At 35.6% G+C, this 16,270-nt stretch overlaps 1 protein-coding gene across 6 annotated transcripts; it reads right to left on the minus strand.

Moving 5' to 3' along the window:
• Window positions 1-99: 99 nt before the first annotated feature.
• Window positions 100-16,257, minus strand: LOC135162287 (mitogen-activated protein kinase kinase kinase 10-like). 6 transcript variants are annotated; one of them, XM_064120555.1, is made up of 13 exons: window positions 15,535-16,257; window positions 15,120-15,429; window positions 13,338-13,778; window positions 12,482-13,003; window positions 11,781-12,102; window positions 11,232-11,252; window positions 10,427-10,673; window positions 9,911-10,027; window positions 9,234-9,437; window positions 7,659-7,688; window positions 4,282-4,687; window positions 3,688-4,032; window positions 100-3,558 (listed from the first exon to the last, which is right to left on the minus strand). In XM_064120555.1, exons 2-13 carry the CDS (start codon window positions 15,299-15,301, stop codon window positions 2,859-2,861), a joined length of 3,537 nt encoding a protein of 1,178 aa, XP_063976625.1. In that variant the 5' UTR covers window positions 15,302-15,429; window positions 15,535-16,257; the 3' UTR covers window positions 100-2,858. The 6 variants fall into 6 exon arrangements, with proteins under 6 accessions (XP_063976625.1, XP_063976624.1, XP_063976628.1 ...); XM_064120554.1 differs by having other exon boundaries at window positions 15,120-15,447; XM_064120558.1 differs by having other exon boundaries at window positions 3,688-3,966; window positions 15,120-16,257.
• Window positions 16,258-16,270: the final 13 nt, after the last annotated feature.

The following is a 16,270-nucleotide window of genomic DNA, read 5'->3' on the forward strand; positions in this document are numbered from 1 at the left end:
AAATCTTCTTTTGGCAATTTGAATTTCTTGAAAAAGTGCCTCACGATGTTGTGATTGAGATTTAAAATTTATCGCAAATAAGTAAAACCAATCATCAAATATTATTATTATCATAATTATTATTAAGACATCATCATGGGATGCCGAATAATATTACACAGACATTAATACTCAAATTTTTTTCTTTTATATATAATAATTACAATTTGTAGCACATACATATGCATGATTACGTTAATTATTTGTGCGGTTTCATATCTTCAAAATTTGCGTTTTAGCGAGGCTCCTCATTATTTCCATCGTTTCAAATAATTTAATTTCAAAGTACTAGTGACAATTCTGTCTTCTTTTACTTAAGATTCCTTTCAATTAGATCCATCTATCAAGAAGTTTAAAACCCTCAGCTTAAAAAATTCACATTTCAATTGAAAATTAAAAATATAAAATCTAAAATCAGAAATTTAAATTGAATGATAAAATCATTTTGCGATCGAAAGAGAAGAAATGGATTTTCCATAAATAATGAAAATGAGAACAAAAATTAACTCGAAAATAGTTACAATTTTGACGGTAGAAACTCACAGCGATAATTGACGAAGTCAACCATATATGATTTTCAACATAACGATACTTTATATATAGTAATGTACAATGTTTTGAAAAAATACCTCAACCTTTAGTGTAGGTCGGACTCCTGAAATTTCACATGATTTTCCCCTGGGAATAATCATCAAATTTAGCAAATCATTAATTGGGGTATCTGTATTCAAAAATGCCTCATTCGTTAATATTTTCATGGAATTTAAAATATTACATTCAATATCAGTATCAATCACACAAGTTTATGGAACTAATTTGCAATGCTTTCATACATAAATACAACTTTTGTAAGGCGTATATTCAAGCAGTCGGAATGATTATTTTATTTCCTTCTCTCCCCGTTAATTAAAAAATAGGGAACACATTGCACTCAGCGCTTTAGAATGCCACCTCTTAAACCTACTTATTTTTCGCAAAATCATTTCACTAGTTGAGTGGTAAATTAAAAGTATTGAACATATCGAGCCTTGAATCTTCTTTGATTAGTTAATTATTTAGGTGACAAGAGGTTCTATATGAAAATTTGATCATCAGGAAATGACCTACAAAACGGACATTTGGAGATTCAATGGAAAACTCAACAATCAACTAATAAGAAGAATCCCTTCAAGTCCAATCATTTTACCACTTCTTTAATAATTTACAAATTCTCTTCCAGCACTTATTGATGATTGTGTTTAATAATTTTTCCTCAACTGTGATCTGTATAAATTTTAAGAAAAGAAACTGTACGAGACGTTGGAAAAATCATCAACTGTGTTGTAGGTTGTTTTAAAAAAACAACAAACATAATTATAAGTCGACTTTCTTTTTTTCATAAATAGGTGCAATTCACTCTATTCTAAAATGATCAATGAGTACCATAATACAGTTAGTCTCGATGGATGAAAAATAAATTGAATTCTCCCTCCATTGAATAACGACTAAAATTGACTATTCACGTTTAGATAAATTAAGCATTAAAAAACAGTTTGACAGTTAAGACGGTAACTAATCGAATTTTCAATTCGAAAGATTATACATAAATACACTATAATTGATAGAAAATAAATATAACTTAGACTAGTTCTTTTGTCGTTAAGTGCGTTACATTACACAGCAGTGTCATTAGCAGCCGACAGTTCAATTTATAAACGTACCAATTGAATCTGGGAAATATAACAGAGAGAGAAAGATCACTACTAATTTTATGCAGATTATCATGTGAAAATACTCGACTGAATTGACTAAAAAATCGTCAAAAGACAATCAGAAAATATTCATAAAATAATCTGCAAGTACGTCATCCATGAATTCCTCTCTATTCAACGCTGTCTTTACTATTCACATAATTTTCTCTTTCGGAAATAATAATGTGTGATGAGAAGTAATGGAGCATCGTATAAACCATTTCCTCAGATCTGGGAGTTCAATAAGTACATACGTGATAGCTAGCACCGCAGAATATCATACTTGAACACCATAAAAATTTATGTCTCCTATTTGTTTCATTTAAAAACAGGCAAAATGCCGCACATACGCTTTGAGGGCCACATTGGAACGTTAAAGTCTTTCGATTCGAATGCATTTACTTGATAATACGGAATGTGTACTTTATATACATCAAATGCACTAGAAAATACTGATAATTCCTATACTTCGAGCGATTTTTTTTTTCACACAAGACCTACACAATGCGACTGTTTTTGATTACGTTAATGAGATAATTTCCAATGTAAATGGAATGTTTATGATGATTTTATTGCGATTCTAAAAAGTACTTTCTAATGGAATTTCCAACATTCATTCCTATATTTCTAAAGTAGTTTCTTGAGGAAGGCAGTGTTCATTCGAACGTTACAAATATTTGGAAGAGGATTCTTTTCTTGTTCTTCAATTTTCGAGTCTATCAGTCGGTTATTGTGGATGTTAATTGTGAAGAGAGCATCGAGAGCGAATGTGAATATCTACAACATTTAAATATTTTTTAATCCGATTTTCCATGACAAGTATTTGTGAAACATTGAGTTTTCATGGTAAATGTCTGCAGATTTCAATAGCATCAAAGATAATTTCTCATTCACGAGTGTATTTTTTAATTTAAAAAACCGAGTAAATACTCTTCACTCTTCTCTGAAATAGCCGATGAATTTTTGTATTTGCATACATTATTTGTACCCCTCTCCTGAAACTCTTAAAACAGAATACTAATAATGAATACGTAATGCAAGATGAAAATGCCAGATGAATTAGGAGAAAGGGGCTTAAATGAGCCAGTGCTATGACAAAAATTCTCTGTCGAGATCTGAGATACTGGGCTTACGATTTCTAGACAAACGACGACTAGTGTGAAGGGGTGATGTGATTGTCTCTTGTCCAGGTGTATGAGCAATATCAAGATGATCACGTGGAATATCTCGATCAAATGTTACAGGAGAAAACCTAACCCGGCTACTCGATATCTGGCTGTCCTTAGCAGACACGTAACTCGAGTCCTCAGACGTTAATGAGTCAGGGGGTGTATGATTGGTCGGTGTTCCTGAGCCAGAATTATTTTTACTTGTGCTTTTATTCGGTGAATACGTGTAATTGGCCTTCTTCAAACTCGATCGCAATCTAGTGACAACTTCCAAATTACTTGGTCTCTCTCCTGTATTTAAATTAATTTCGTGAGAACTTTGACGACTGAGGTAGGGATGAGGGGAAGAGCTGTGGTCCTGAATTTGATATCCAAAATTTGTACAGGGAGCATTTGATAGGCGTTGATAATAGTGGCTGGGGGAGTAAGGGGGATATTCGGACTCATCTTCGAGGTGGAATGTAGGATTTACGTTGCTGGAGGTGCTCGTATTGGAGACATTTGATGATGTCCGATGATGAGTGTAGGCTGGGACCCGGGAGGCACCTCTGACGAGACTGTTCAAGCTGTTGGGATTGTCATAGGCGTGGGGAAACTCCTGGCATTCTACCATTCTGTCACTGGAATAGAGAAATTACGTAGCTGTGCAAGTAACTCTTCTTTGTCATTTTAATTTAATATCAATAACGAAAAAATTCATTGAATTGTTTATTTTTATCATCAAGAAAATCTGCAGGAGTTTAACTTACTGGTAATCAGGAGCCAAATAATACGGGGACTCTGGTGGTGGCTTATAATTCCAGTCAGGAGGCACAATGGTGTAAACTGGTGGACCATACTCCGGATAAGGAGGTACGTTCCCCATGTAAATAGCTGGCACCCTCTCCATTCGATCTACCCGAGCAATTTCAGCTGAATAGACTTCATCGTTCACACTCGCACTTGAACTCTTTCTTCGTGGCCTTGGTGTTGGGACTTTTGAACCCGTTGTACTGTTACAGGCATAATGCTGAGGTGAGTCTGTGAATCTAAGAGGTTTTTCCACGTTTAAAGGGAGACCAGGACCTATACCACCCATTGAACTCAAAAAAGGTCTGAAAAATAATTAAAAAACAAACAAACTTTCATTCACACGAAAAATTAAATTGCTAATTTGTACTGAAAAAAATGGCACTACAGACTATGAAATATACTAGTGCTGCTTAAGAAAAAATTTTTCGTCAAATTCAAGGATTTCCACAGCTAGCAATTCCCATAGCTAGGGTTGGCGTTTTCCTTTCATGTAATATAGGATTAAAATATTCCTAAATCATTTTGTAATAGAAGCATACATGTGCACATACCTGTAATGACGTGCAGGTCCGTGGTAAGTATTGTGCGGATATCCACTACTTGAGCTGAATTCATAGCCATCCCCCAAGTACGGCGAATTTCGATTGGAGCCATTGTCAATCCACCATTTCCCTGTTTCTTCATCATCGCAGACACTCCTGGGCTGTAATCTCGGATGAATTGGTGAGACATTCGTCATCCTGACATCGAAACCCGTAGCTACCCCTGCGAGCATTGCAGCAATGTTGTACAACAATAACTCAATTGCTCCTAATTTTGGTTTTTTAGCTTCTCCATTATATAGCGTTGGCATTGGCACCGGCATTGGCATAATATACGGTGAGGTAAGACCCGGTTTCAATGGATAATCCGTCTGTATCCACTCCGTGGATATATCCGCTGGTAACGTTGAATAATCTACAAAATTAATTCATAATTTTTTTTCCTCTTCACTCCTCATCTTCGAGCATCTTCTTTATTGATAAAACGCAAGCATTACTCATCCAGTTACATTCAAAATGTAGATAACTTCATTATTAGAGGCATCAACTTAAGCACAGCAAAATCGTCTAATTTTTCATTTTAGTTACTACACATTTTTTCTCATTCAATCCATTTAATCGGTTTCGAAGAAATCATTCATTTTTCTTTCTTCAACATCACATTATTCAGTGATTTCTGAATAGAAATGACCAATTTTTTGTGGTCATCGCGTTAGAAAATCCAACCCTCATTCTGTTTCCCAATTACTACTTTCAAACGCTTCTATCAACTAAATTATGTCAATTAAAAAGAAAATTGTTCGACGAAGGTCAATGGATTTTGATTGGGATAGTACATAACGTATTGAATTTTTTCACGTTTCTATTTTAGATCAATGAACTTTAGGCGATTTAAATATTCTAATGTAACATTGTATTATTGAGTCTGATTTAGAAATTAAAAATGGGCGTTATCAAAGCGAATCAGAGTCGACGGCGAGAGAGTTACCCGACGCTATACAATGATTTTTGAGGAAGAAACAATAGCGGGCTCTTTTATTAGGCGACGACTCGTCTTTCGGTGTTTGTCACTTGTGAGCTTTTAGTCTCCTGGGGAGATCCATCGGGTACAGATGTTTCTTCCTCATGTTAATTTTAAGTAAAGAGTAAAAGAGTTCGAGTTTAATGCGCTGCGTTGATAACTCATTTGTATATTCCATTTCTAATATTTAACTGAGGGATTTACCTCCCGGAGGGCCTCAGCCGAAGTTAACATTTATTTACTCTCATTTAGAAACATTGCAGGTATTCGTGATCAAATGTATCAGAATCCACGAAAATTTGAGCAAAACCATAGTTCATCACTAAACTGTATCTCTTACCTTATGTATTTACATAGTGATTTTTAAAGTTTAGAACGAAAGTTTTCCTTTATCCACCAACTTTCCACTGGTTGTTCTTTTCTTAACATGCATTTGCCTTTTGAATTAATTAATTGCACCCACTACTCAATAAACATGCAAAAAATTATTTACGCTTTGTAAATAGCTATGGAACTACTGTATAAATGAATGAATTATTGTAATCAATAAATATTAATAAAACCAGTAATGTCAGTAGCTGCTACTACAAATTACTACTAAAACTCATAATCTATAGTTATCAGTAACGGAACTTGTTGGGTTCGTTTAATGGCTGTATAGGATTGAAAGACTATAATCACCACAGCCCATTTGAGTGAAACAACAAGACAAAAATTTATTCTGTTAGGAAACTTTGAAGTAGCATGCAGGCTATGATTTACGCTCGACATTCTTCATCTTTCATGAATATTAAATACGTAATTACATTGAAAAAAATGGTCGAGCGTAACATAAATTCCGTATTGAAGTGGTAAAACGTAACCGGAAAGTCGAATATAACATCTCTGTTGTTATCCCATTACCTCGGAAAGTGATGATTTTTAGACGAAAAAACCTGTTTTAAGATTGAGAATTATCTCGTTTAAAAAAGGCTTTTTGATATAGGCCCTTGAAATCACTTATTTCCAAAATAATTTCATAATAACTTGAACGAGATAAAACAATTTATTACATTTCGCCATGCAAACACAGGATTGAAATGAAACAAATTAAGTAAAAACAAAAAAATCAACGTGTCCAACTGAAAAGCTTTTATTTAAAAACAAACTATGTCTAAATACAGATGTGTGCATATTTTGTCTTCTATGATCGTGGCCATATCACTTTTTTTCTAATTGTACGATGATTTTTTATTTAAAAAAGTTGTATTGTCCATACGCGTGAAAAAAAAATCGATGACAAAATTTTAGATCAATTTGCTGACGAAGAAACAGACAGTGAAATCATTTATTCAAGTAACATCTGATAATTGAGAAAATCGGTGAGAAAAATAATTGAGGAATTGCTTCGAAAAGTCTGATGGAACGGAGAAATTGAGTAGGAAGACAGTTACTGTTATTAGAGAATTATAAACCTCCAGGAAGGAAGATAAATTTGGACGGAAGGAGGAAAAAAAATTAAACCAACACCAATAAATTTTACTTTACAATCTTGCCATCTCCCTTCTTTTCCTTTTTCCCAATTCAGTTTGACTTTAATTTGTAATTAATTAAATGTATTTCATTAATTTTGTTTTATTTTTCTTCCTTTGGATTACAAATTATGGAACAACAAGTCACGTCTTGTGGTGACCGAAGAGAAATTTCATCCAATTTAAGTCACACCGTCTTGTTTTTTCATTAATATTAATCAACGATTTAATTACGATACTCAGACGTTCAATAACTGAATCGTGAAAGCTTTCATTATATTAAAAATTGTGTTATTGATTCCTTATTCAATGGCGATCCTATTGTAACGGAATTTTATGGAACAAATGCCGTTCAGTGACTGATGAAAATAAAATATACTCGTAAAACTAAATAGATCATCAATTAATAGTAAAAAAATATCCACAATGATTGACGTTCACACTTCCAAGTCTGTATGGAGCTCAATATAAATATAAACAAATTGAATACACAAATGGAATCCCGAACAGATAAAATGTCAAATCCTCGAAAATAAAAAAAAAAAGATGTAAAATATTTTTCGTTTAAGCATTCAATAGTACGGAAAAAATGCATGCATTCCACTGAAACACGACGTACGATAGTGAGAATAAATGAAGAGAAGAACCTCGATGTGCATTCATAAAACAAAGGATAAAAAAAAATAAAATAAAAAAAAAAGAATACACAGGTGTTTGCGAGTAAAAGTGAAAATCAATGGAAATAAAAAAATTTCATTATCATAAAAGCGACTAAATATCCAATGTTAATTACTGATTTCAATTTATTATTCATTTATGATTAATTAAATAATGTGACAATATATCGAACTTACGCGCAGAATGGATATTTTCCTCGGAAAGGCCTGCGATTGAGAGATAAATTTTTGACAAATGATTCCGTAGCAAAATGACGAAGAGTAGAAGATAATAAATGGAAGAAATTTCAGGCAAATTATGTTGTAAGTACCTATATGAAAAACTAATGTATCGAGAGGAAAATCGCGGACTTTTGCGCGCAGTTCATGAAAATTATATTTTTAAAAAATCTGTTGACATATTCTCTAAAACTTGATTATCACCGAAATTTACGCACAATTAGTTCGAATAATTAATTATGTCAGTATTTTAAATTGGGATGTTTTCATCCAGAAAATTTACAAATAAATTTTCGATTGACGATGACGATTATATTGCGCCCCGAAAAATCTCTTCGCACAGTTCCTTCACCCCTCTTCCGGCATCCGTTGTCCGTCAAATAATTCACATATCATCTTTAATTTCCCTTTTCGTAAATATCTCACTGAATGTGCAATGAAATTGTTGCCAATAATTTTAAAATAATTAATTGTTTTTGGCAGGTGATTTCGCGTTGCCCTCATCTGCCTTCCCTTCAGTCCCTTCAGAATTACATCTGACTAAATTGGCTATTCTCAATGATTCAGCTAATGTTCCACCGTAATTGCCCTTCAAGTTATTTATCGCAGAATCCCCGAGACACTCAGTACTCTTGGCCCGTTTAACCTCACCCGTTGAAAACCTGGCCCTCCTACTCTCAAAGTCTTTCAATATATAATTTGTTTCCTTATTCGTAATATTATCACTAAATTTCATAGATTTTTCCCTCTCATGATAAAACTGCGCCTCAAGATTTTCAAAATCAATGCCCTCCCTTGAATTGACAGCCAAAAAACTGGGAAGACTGTCGCCATTGTCGGGGAGATCAGGGATATTAACCGAATTTTCTAAAACACTATACTCCACTTTAACTTGTTGTTTACCATCAAGAGCATCACGACTACTCCACGCTCTAATTTTATTCAAGACTCTTAAAGGTGACTTTCCACTTCTAGATTTATGCCTAACAGGTTTGACAATAGAATTTTCAGGACTAGACTCAAGACCGTCATTATCATTAGTTCTAACAGTAACTGAATTCTTAACTTCCTTTTCTGATGATGCTAACGAGCTTTTTCTAGAGCCTGAAGGTGATCTGAAAAAGTCAGCTAAGGAATTTAATCTCGATTCTGAGCTATCACGTCGTTTAACTTCTTTAGACTTACTTCTTTCTCTTCTTTTATTCTTAACTCTTTTTGCTGTTCCCACGAGGCTCGAGGCTACACTATGCATGAAATTACTCTCAATTTGTGAAGTTATGGAATTATTTGAAGAGTTATTGGTCCTAGTGTTCTTAATAATAACGAATGATGCACAATTGGTCGTTACGATTTTCGATCTATCTGATTTAGCACTCATTGAATCATTTAATTCAGTTAAAAATCTCAAATCTCTACCGTCCTCATCAATATTATCATCGTCATCATCGTCGTCATCGTCATCATCACGTTGATTATCATGATCGCCGATAAGATTATTTGCTGATGAGTACAATTTTCTGCTAGTTGGGTTACCTATTTCTTGTAGAAGCGGGGAACGTTGAGCATTTGCCAGTAATGCTGTTCGTAATGGTGTCTTTTCAAGATCTGGCGCTGAACGTGACCATCTTTTACCACCAGGGGATGCTGGATTCGGTGGTTGTGTGATTATTGCACCGCGTTCACGTTGATGGAGTGTTGACGGACCCCAGGTTTTACCCTTAACGCCGTCTGCTGGTACTAAATCCAAGCCAGAAATAAAAAAACAAACGAAAACAAAAAGAAAATATAGAAGAGAAGAAGAAATAACGTGAAGAAAGAGCATGTCAATGAAGAAAAAATTCATTCAAAGTATAAAAAGAGAGATCTCAGATGTTTGACTAACAACTAATAATAATAATTCGTACTAATTAACTACTTCTCTAATTTATCTTTGGATACGTTGACAAAATATTTCTAAATAATAGGCACTCAAACGACAAAACTGACAACAATTTCTTTTCAAAGTAAATGATCTACGGCTTTAGTCTCTGGGATAGCAATACTTTAGGATTTAATATGACAGGGAATAGTAAGAGGGGGAGGAGGAGGAGGAGGATTTGCTTCAATTGTCTGGTGCCAGATTACTGTGTCACATTCTTAAATGCAAAATTGACTTTTTGTTGGTCTGGTCAGTAATATTTTTGGATTTTAGTCTGGCTGTGGTGGCTTACAAGCAATTGCACGTAATCGAGGTATGCAGGGTGAGCCTGGTGGACTGTTGGGGCGAGAAGGGTTCCGGTTCTTGCGATCCAGGGCTGTGTGCTGAACGGTTATCGTGTGGCGAAAGTCTGGTGAATAAAAAATTGAATTTGATTAGTCTTTAAGAGGTCTCAAAGAAAAAATGCAATTTGATTTGGCTTTCACTTTTGTTAATTGCGATAAATGTTTTATAATTTTTTGTGCTTTAAATGTTGCACTCTATGATATGCCTTTTTTCTCACGAAGGTATTTTCACATCGCTGCCAAATCCTATAATTTTTACCGTCTGAATAATACGACACGTATTTATGCTATTCAAAACATGAGTTTGTGTATTGTCATTATCCCAACAATAGACAGCAATGCAGTAGCTATTGTCACGTCATATACTACAAGGAACGAAAAATTTAAGAGCAATATCACTAATGCAAAAATATGGGTAACATTTGCAGGTCCATCAAGTTAAAAAAAAAATTCCAAAGACGTACCTGAAGGTGCACTGATATTGCTTCCAGGTTCCTTCTTATTGAGTTTCAATCTGGATTTTTTAAATTTCCCTTTTCTTTTGTTGGGTGTAGGTGTACTCTGCTGTTGAATCATCATGACAGTTATTTCACGTTCAAGCAGATCAATTTCTCGAGCTGCCAATTCCTCCTCACGCTGCCTCAGATTTTCCTCTTGCTGTCTCTGCTGTACCTGGGCCTTCGTCAGTTCTTCCTCTCTACAGCGCAGTTCCTATATTCCATAAAAATCGTTAATATTAATGACAGAGAACTTGGAAATTAGAATACTCTGATACTAATTAATATATAAAATTGGTCAGGACACTAGGTTGACCCCCAATAATGAAATTAATGACAAGTATCGGTGCAGTCAGTCTTCAAATATCTCTACTTATTAAATAGACATCTCGAAGTTGAGGTGTCAACATTAATGGACACGAGGATTCCAATGAAGGACGCGAAGAAGACATTGCAGCTGATAAGGACAAAATAAGGCTCATAAAGATCATATTGAGGGCCATAAACCTTCAAAGGGGTCACAATGAAGGCAATAGCAGCTGGGGTTATATGGAAAGACCCAAAGTTATTATGTGTGGGTCTTATAGCGGCAGATGTACAGCTACAGGCACCAGAATTGGTGAAAGACCTTACGATCTAATGTATTAACCCAACGAGATGAGGGCACAGTGAACGAAAAAGGTCCCCCAAATATTATCAAGAAAAACAAACAGAATTCAGTATAGAATTTTCATATTCAAAACCACATATTTAAGATTAAAACCGTTCTTACCTCTTCAAATGACCGACATGCCTTTTGTACAGCATAAAAAAAAGAATATAATAAATAACATGTGTATCCTATTATGTTAAAAGATAATCGGGTAGATTTTAATTTTCGGCGATTGCATGTAATCATTAGGAATCAGAGAAGTTGTAATTACTAATTTGTAGTATCAGTCAAGTGATAATTATTGAACATATCCATTCTGCTCAAAGATAACTTTATACCGTATCTGGAGATATAAATATGGTCGTCCTTCATTGGGGGCAATACGGGCCCCAATATTGGATTAGGTCGGGTCGAGCCATTTTGTGGTTGGCCCGCGCTTGATTGTCTGATTCACATCATTCCCAAACATTTGAAATATTTGATTTTTAACAGTTAAGTTTAACTTGTTGCGCGTCATTCCGAAGAGTTGGGAATGAAAAATTAATTAATCAGATAAGCAAATTGAAAGTAGAAAATCGAAAAAAATTCATGGAAGTTCATTCTTATTCTCGTTTGTGATGTCACATAACTAATCAATCGATAAACAAGTGAATAAATTTTTATCATCACCTTTTCTTTCATGCGCAATCCATGAAGAACTTCTTCGATCTCCAGCCTCCAGTCTTCCTGCATTGTGTGGAAGGACTCATGGGGAGTAGCAGCAAAAGCACTCCTAACATCATCAAGTCCTTCCAGGATTTTGATGAAATCTGGCCGACCGTGGCTATCACAAGACCAGCATGCTTGCATTAAATATTTCCAAGGTTGAGGGCAGGTCGAAGGAATAGGCAGCGTCAGTTTGTTGACTGCAACCCCGTAGGCTACGGCAAGTGCATCGATGCCTTTGTATGGCGTTTCACCAGTCAAAAGCTCCCATAATAGAACGCCGTAGCTAGAATACACAGTAATTTACACAGTGATTAATATCTGACATTCAAATTAGCCTCTGAATCGTTTGAATTACTTCATAAATCTTCCCCGATCAAACTATAAAAATTTTCTTCAGATTTTTACAGTGCATCAAAATATTTCAGCATTTAGACTGAAATTCAGATCGGCGCAGTTGAAATTATGAAATCCCGTAAGCAAATATTTAAATGAGATTCAATGCAAAGTTCTGATGTTCAATGAAAGCAATGAAATTGATTTTGGCTGGACAAAAAATAGTGGAAGTACTTGGCCATCCTTATTCTTGTTATTATAGTCAGTAGCATCAAGTGGTTTTTAAAAAGTTTTCAGGCATTTCGTATTATCATATTTTGAATTTTTACCTCCAAACATCACTTGCGGTACTAAAAGTACTTTGTTTTATGACTTCTGGGGCCATCCAAGCGTAGGTTCCCGCGGCTGACATTCTTGTGGTCTTATCAACTTCTCTCGCCAACCCAAAATCCGTGATTTTCAAGGTTTTACATTGAAGATCTTCATTCTCTATTGGCTCACTCAATAAAACATTTGAACTTTTCAAATCCCTGTGAATCAATCGAATGGGTCCTTCATTGTGGAGATAGTTCATGCCTCGGGCGATCTGAATTGCCCAATCGACTAACACGTCGGGAGGAATTTTACGACCACTGAGGACTCTGTTTAGACTGCCACCTCGTGCGTATTCCATGACGAGGCACATGTTGGGAATTTTTAGTGAGACTCCTTCCAGTTGGACGATATTTTCGTGTTTCAAAAGCCAGAAGAGTTTGGCTTCTTGAAGGACATTCTCCAGAGTGACACTCGGCTCTTCGTCGGGGTCTTGACGTGCTGCTTTTACTGCTACCTCTTTTTTTCTCCAATATCCCCTAGAAAGTCGATCGATTATGGGGATATTAATCAAAAACTTGGATAATCTATGATTTTACAGGAGTGATAAATAGGAAGCAGTTGATCAAATGATGGAATTTTTTTGAAGAAGAAGTAAATTTAGTAACGAAGTGGCAGAACGAGATAAGTTGACTTATCTCCCAATCACATTTTTAAGAAATAACTCCGAATCTGAGAGACATAGCGGGATTTCCGCAAGCACATTTGTTGTAGTACTTATCTCGCTCTACATTTCTAAGCCGGACTGTTATTGTCGATTGAGTGATGAAGGGACCTTATAATAATGCAACGACATGAAGAAATGATTTTTACCTGTAAACTTTGCCAAAACCGCCAACTCCAATGACTTCCTCCAGCTCCAACTCTTGAAAATCAATCTCTGTCGGTTGTACATGATCAAATATTGATATTCGATCAGTTTCAATAACAAAATTTGCCGGAAAAATGCCAACTTTTCCACCAATTTTACCAGTCCACCAGCCTTCATCACCCGATATTTTTGAATCCTTTGATAGCACTTCAACTTGTTCACCAGGTTCAAGTGTCAATTCATCCTCACTCTGTGCAATATATTTCCACATTACTGTGACAATCACCGAACATTTTTCTTGTCTAGAGTGGGATGACGAGTGGGTCGCGTGTGAAGGACTTGTCTGTTGAGACACAGTCCTTGCTGTACCGCCACTATGTGTATCTGACATGCTGCTGTCAGACATGTTGTTTGATGATGCACGATCATACGAATAGCCGTAGCTGAAAGCAAAGGAATTATGGACATCAGTCATTGTATTACAATTGAATAAAAATATTGTTTTTGTTGGATAAGACAGACTTCTGGCAGAAACAAATTTATTGATTTTTTTAAAGTTGAATTGTACAAATGCTTAAATAATTTATTGACTGACTTTTCAAGTATAAAGTGACAAGATCAAATTGATAAAAGACGATGAAGTAGTGATTAGTTATTTTGATTTTGGCCAAAGCATGAAAAGGAGATATCGCAATTTTTCGAGGAACCAATTTTTTATCTGCCCCTCTGTTATTCAGAAAAGCTCCCACCGAATGGGGTGTCCGTCTGCGGATTCTGAGATATCCATCGAAAATCCATATTGGAGATAATTGCCTTATCTTTTGGCTGAACTTAGCAAGCGGTTCCATTATTGCTATCACATACTTCATTTAAAAATTAGGAGATAAAAATAACAATTCAAAAAACAAATATAAAAAAAGATTAATATTTCGATGAATAGGATGGAAAAATCCACATTCCTGTGAACTAAATGAGCATCACAATCTCTCACTAATTAACTAATGAATTCTCTCGTGCTTGACGCGATAAATCGTGAAATTTTTTTTGTAGTCTTTTATTGAAATTCTCCATCAATAATTTTTGCTTATGTCCACTCAGGTAATGTTGGAATGTTCAATATTTCAATAGGAGGGAAACGATAAATCAATAGACTTTTACATCAATCCAACTACTGAGCGTGATCAAAATAAAATTATCATTGTTTGTATTTAGTCCAGTATCGGTATCAATTTAAAGGGTTCTGTGTAGCCAAAATAGGCGAATAATACATACAGCCTCGTCAACCATTATTTACATCCTCTATTTTCCTAACAAGACACTTGAACTCTCTATTGATTCAAAATGATATCTGGATTCGGTTACTCTGCTTCATTCCATAGATGATAATTATAATCTTTTCTCTAAAATAAATGATATTGAAATCAAATATGTACGATTGTCAGTGCGAATGATCCCCCATTAGTAAAAAAAAGTCACGTTAACTTTGTGGTTTGGGTCATCACCCAGTTATCCAATCACTCAAATTTAACCACATTATTATGAATAATTAAAACATTTACATGGAGAAGACTTACAGACGTCATTCGAGTCATTCTCTGCGGTGAGGTTTCTCCACAAGAAATATGTTCTGACATTAAGCTTCGAGATTCCTTTCTCTCGAGAGAATTACAAACTTGAATGGTCATTACGGACTCACAATAATTCAGGATTTCCTTACAGAATTATCCAACCTGATTATTATTTTTTTTTTATCAACATTCATTTACTTTCAAGGAATTACTCACGTGGCTTCCCTGTTGTGAGCGTTATGATATCTCGGTGAAGAGGCGGCTGTACTCGGTGTATTCGGTTGCGAGCCCCCATTCTCGGGATGCAAGAGAAGTCGCTCGCTCCGATGACGAGCATCGGGTTGTCCGTGGTCCATCAAGGTAGACAAGCCTTTAGCCGATAGCCCGGCTGGCGGCATATGTCTGACACTTCTCCAACAGCCTAACTTATGACCCTATTCCTCCTTGCTATCTTCACCTTATCAATAAAATTGTCACTCCACTCTGTTTTATCATGTCTCTCCTGAGAAACTACCCAGAAGACGTACTACAAAAACACCATCATCTTCAGGAACATTTTAACAACAATTTAATTATTCGCCATCAAATTGAACAGGCCTAGATCAAAATTGTAACACGATAACATAATTACAATTTTCAGTGATTCGTTTTTCATTCCCCAGTCTTGATGAGTCTTGCCAGTGGGTCAGAAATCCTCTCGAGGGGCCTCACAAGGATTCAAGAGTTGTCAAATTTCCTCACAACACTAAAGACTAATTTACGTCAACAATAAAATCATCGAGGATACAATAATTGCACAATTTACTTGTTTCTTGCACTAAAAATGCTTTCACAACTCCATGAAAGTTCACTCACAGCCTCTGATAACTCGAGCACATCTCCCAATCTCAATTATCGACAAACCGGTAAGACAATTATTTCTTGAATCCTTCCACGAGGTTCTCCGCCCTCCTTCTGTCGCCACACATCAACAATCAACCCCATTAAGCCCACATAAACTTGTATAAATGAATTGCAACGGTGTTCCCAGCAGGGTGTGTTATATTCTTTACACGAGAAAAAGTTAATGTGGAAAAGAGTTGAACAAAAAAAAAAAGGAACTAGCGGACACCCGAGTAAAACCACTGTTTACGATGCCGTTTGCACGCGGATCACCGGGGGTTACGGGCGAGTGTTTTAGGATGAGTGGTTATCAGAGCGACGACGATGTCTCTCCGAGAACACAATGGTCTCTATCAAACAATCCTTGATGAAACAATTCGCATAAACTTGAGAGAACTAATGATTATTGACTGTTCAACACTTCACGGTGATAACCTAGCTGACGCCATGTTTGATTTTCACCAGATTTGACACGGACCCCACCA

The sequence above is a fragment of the Diachasmimorpha longicaudata genome, chromosome 5, assembly GCF_034640455.1.
Source record: "Diachasmimorpha longicaudata isolate KC_UGA_2023 chromosome 5, iyDiaLong2, whole genome shotgun sequence".
Taxonomy (NCBI): domain Eukaryota; kingdom Metazoa; phylum Arthropoda; class Insecta; order Hymenoptera; family Braconidae; genus Diachasmimorpha; species Diachasmimorpha longicaudata.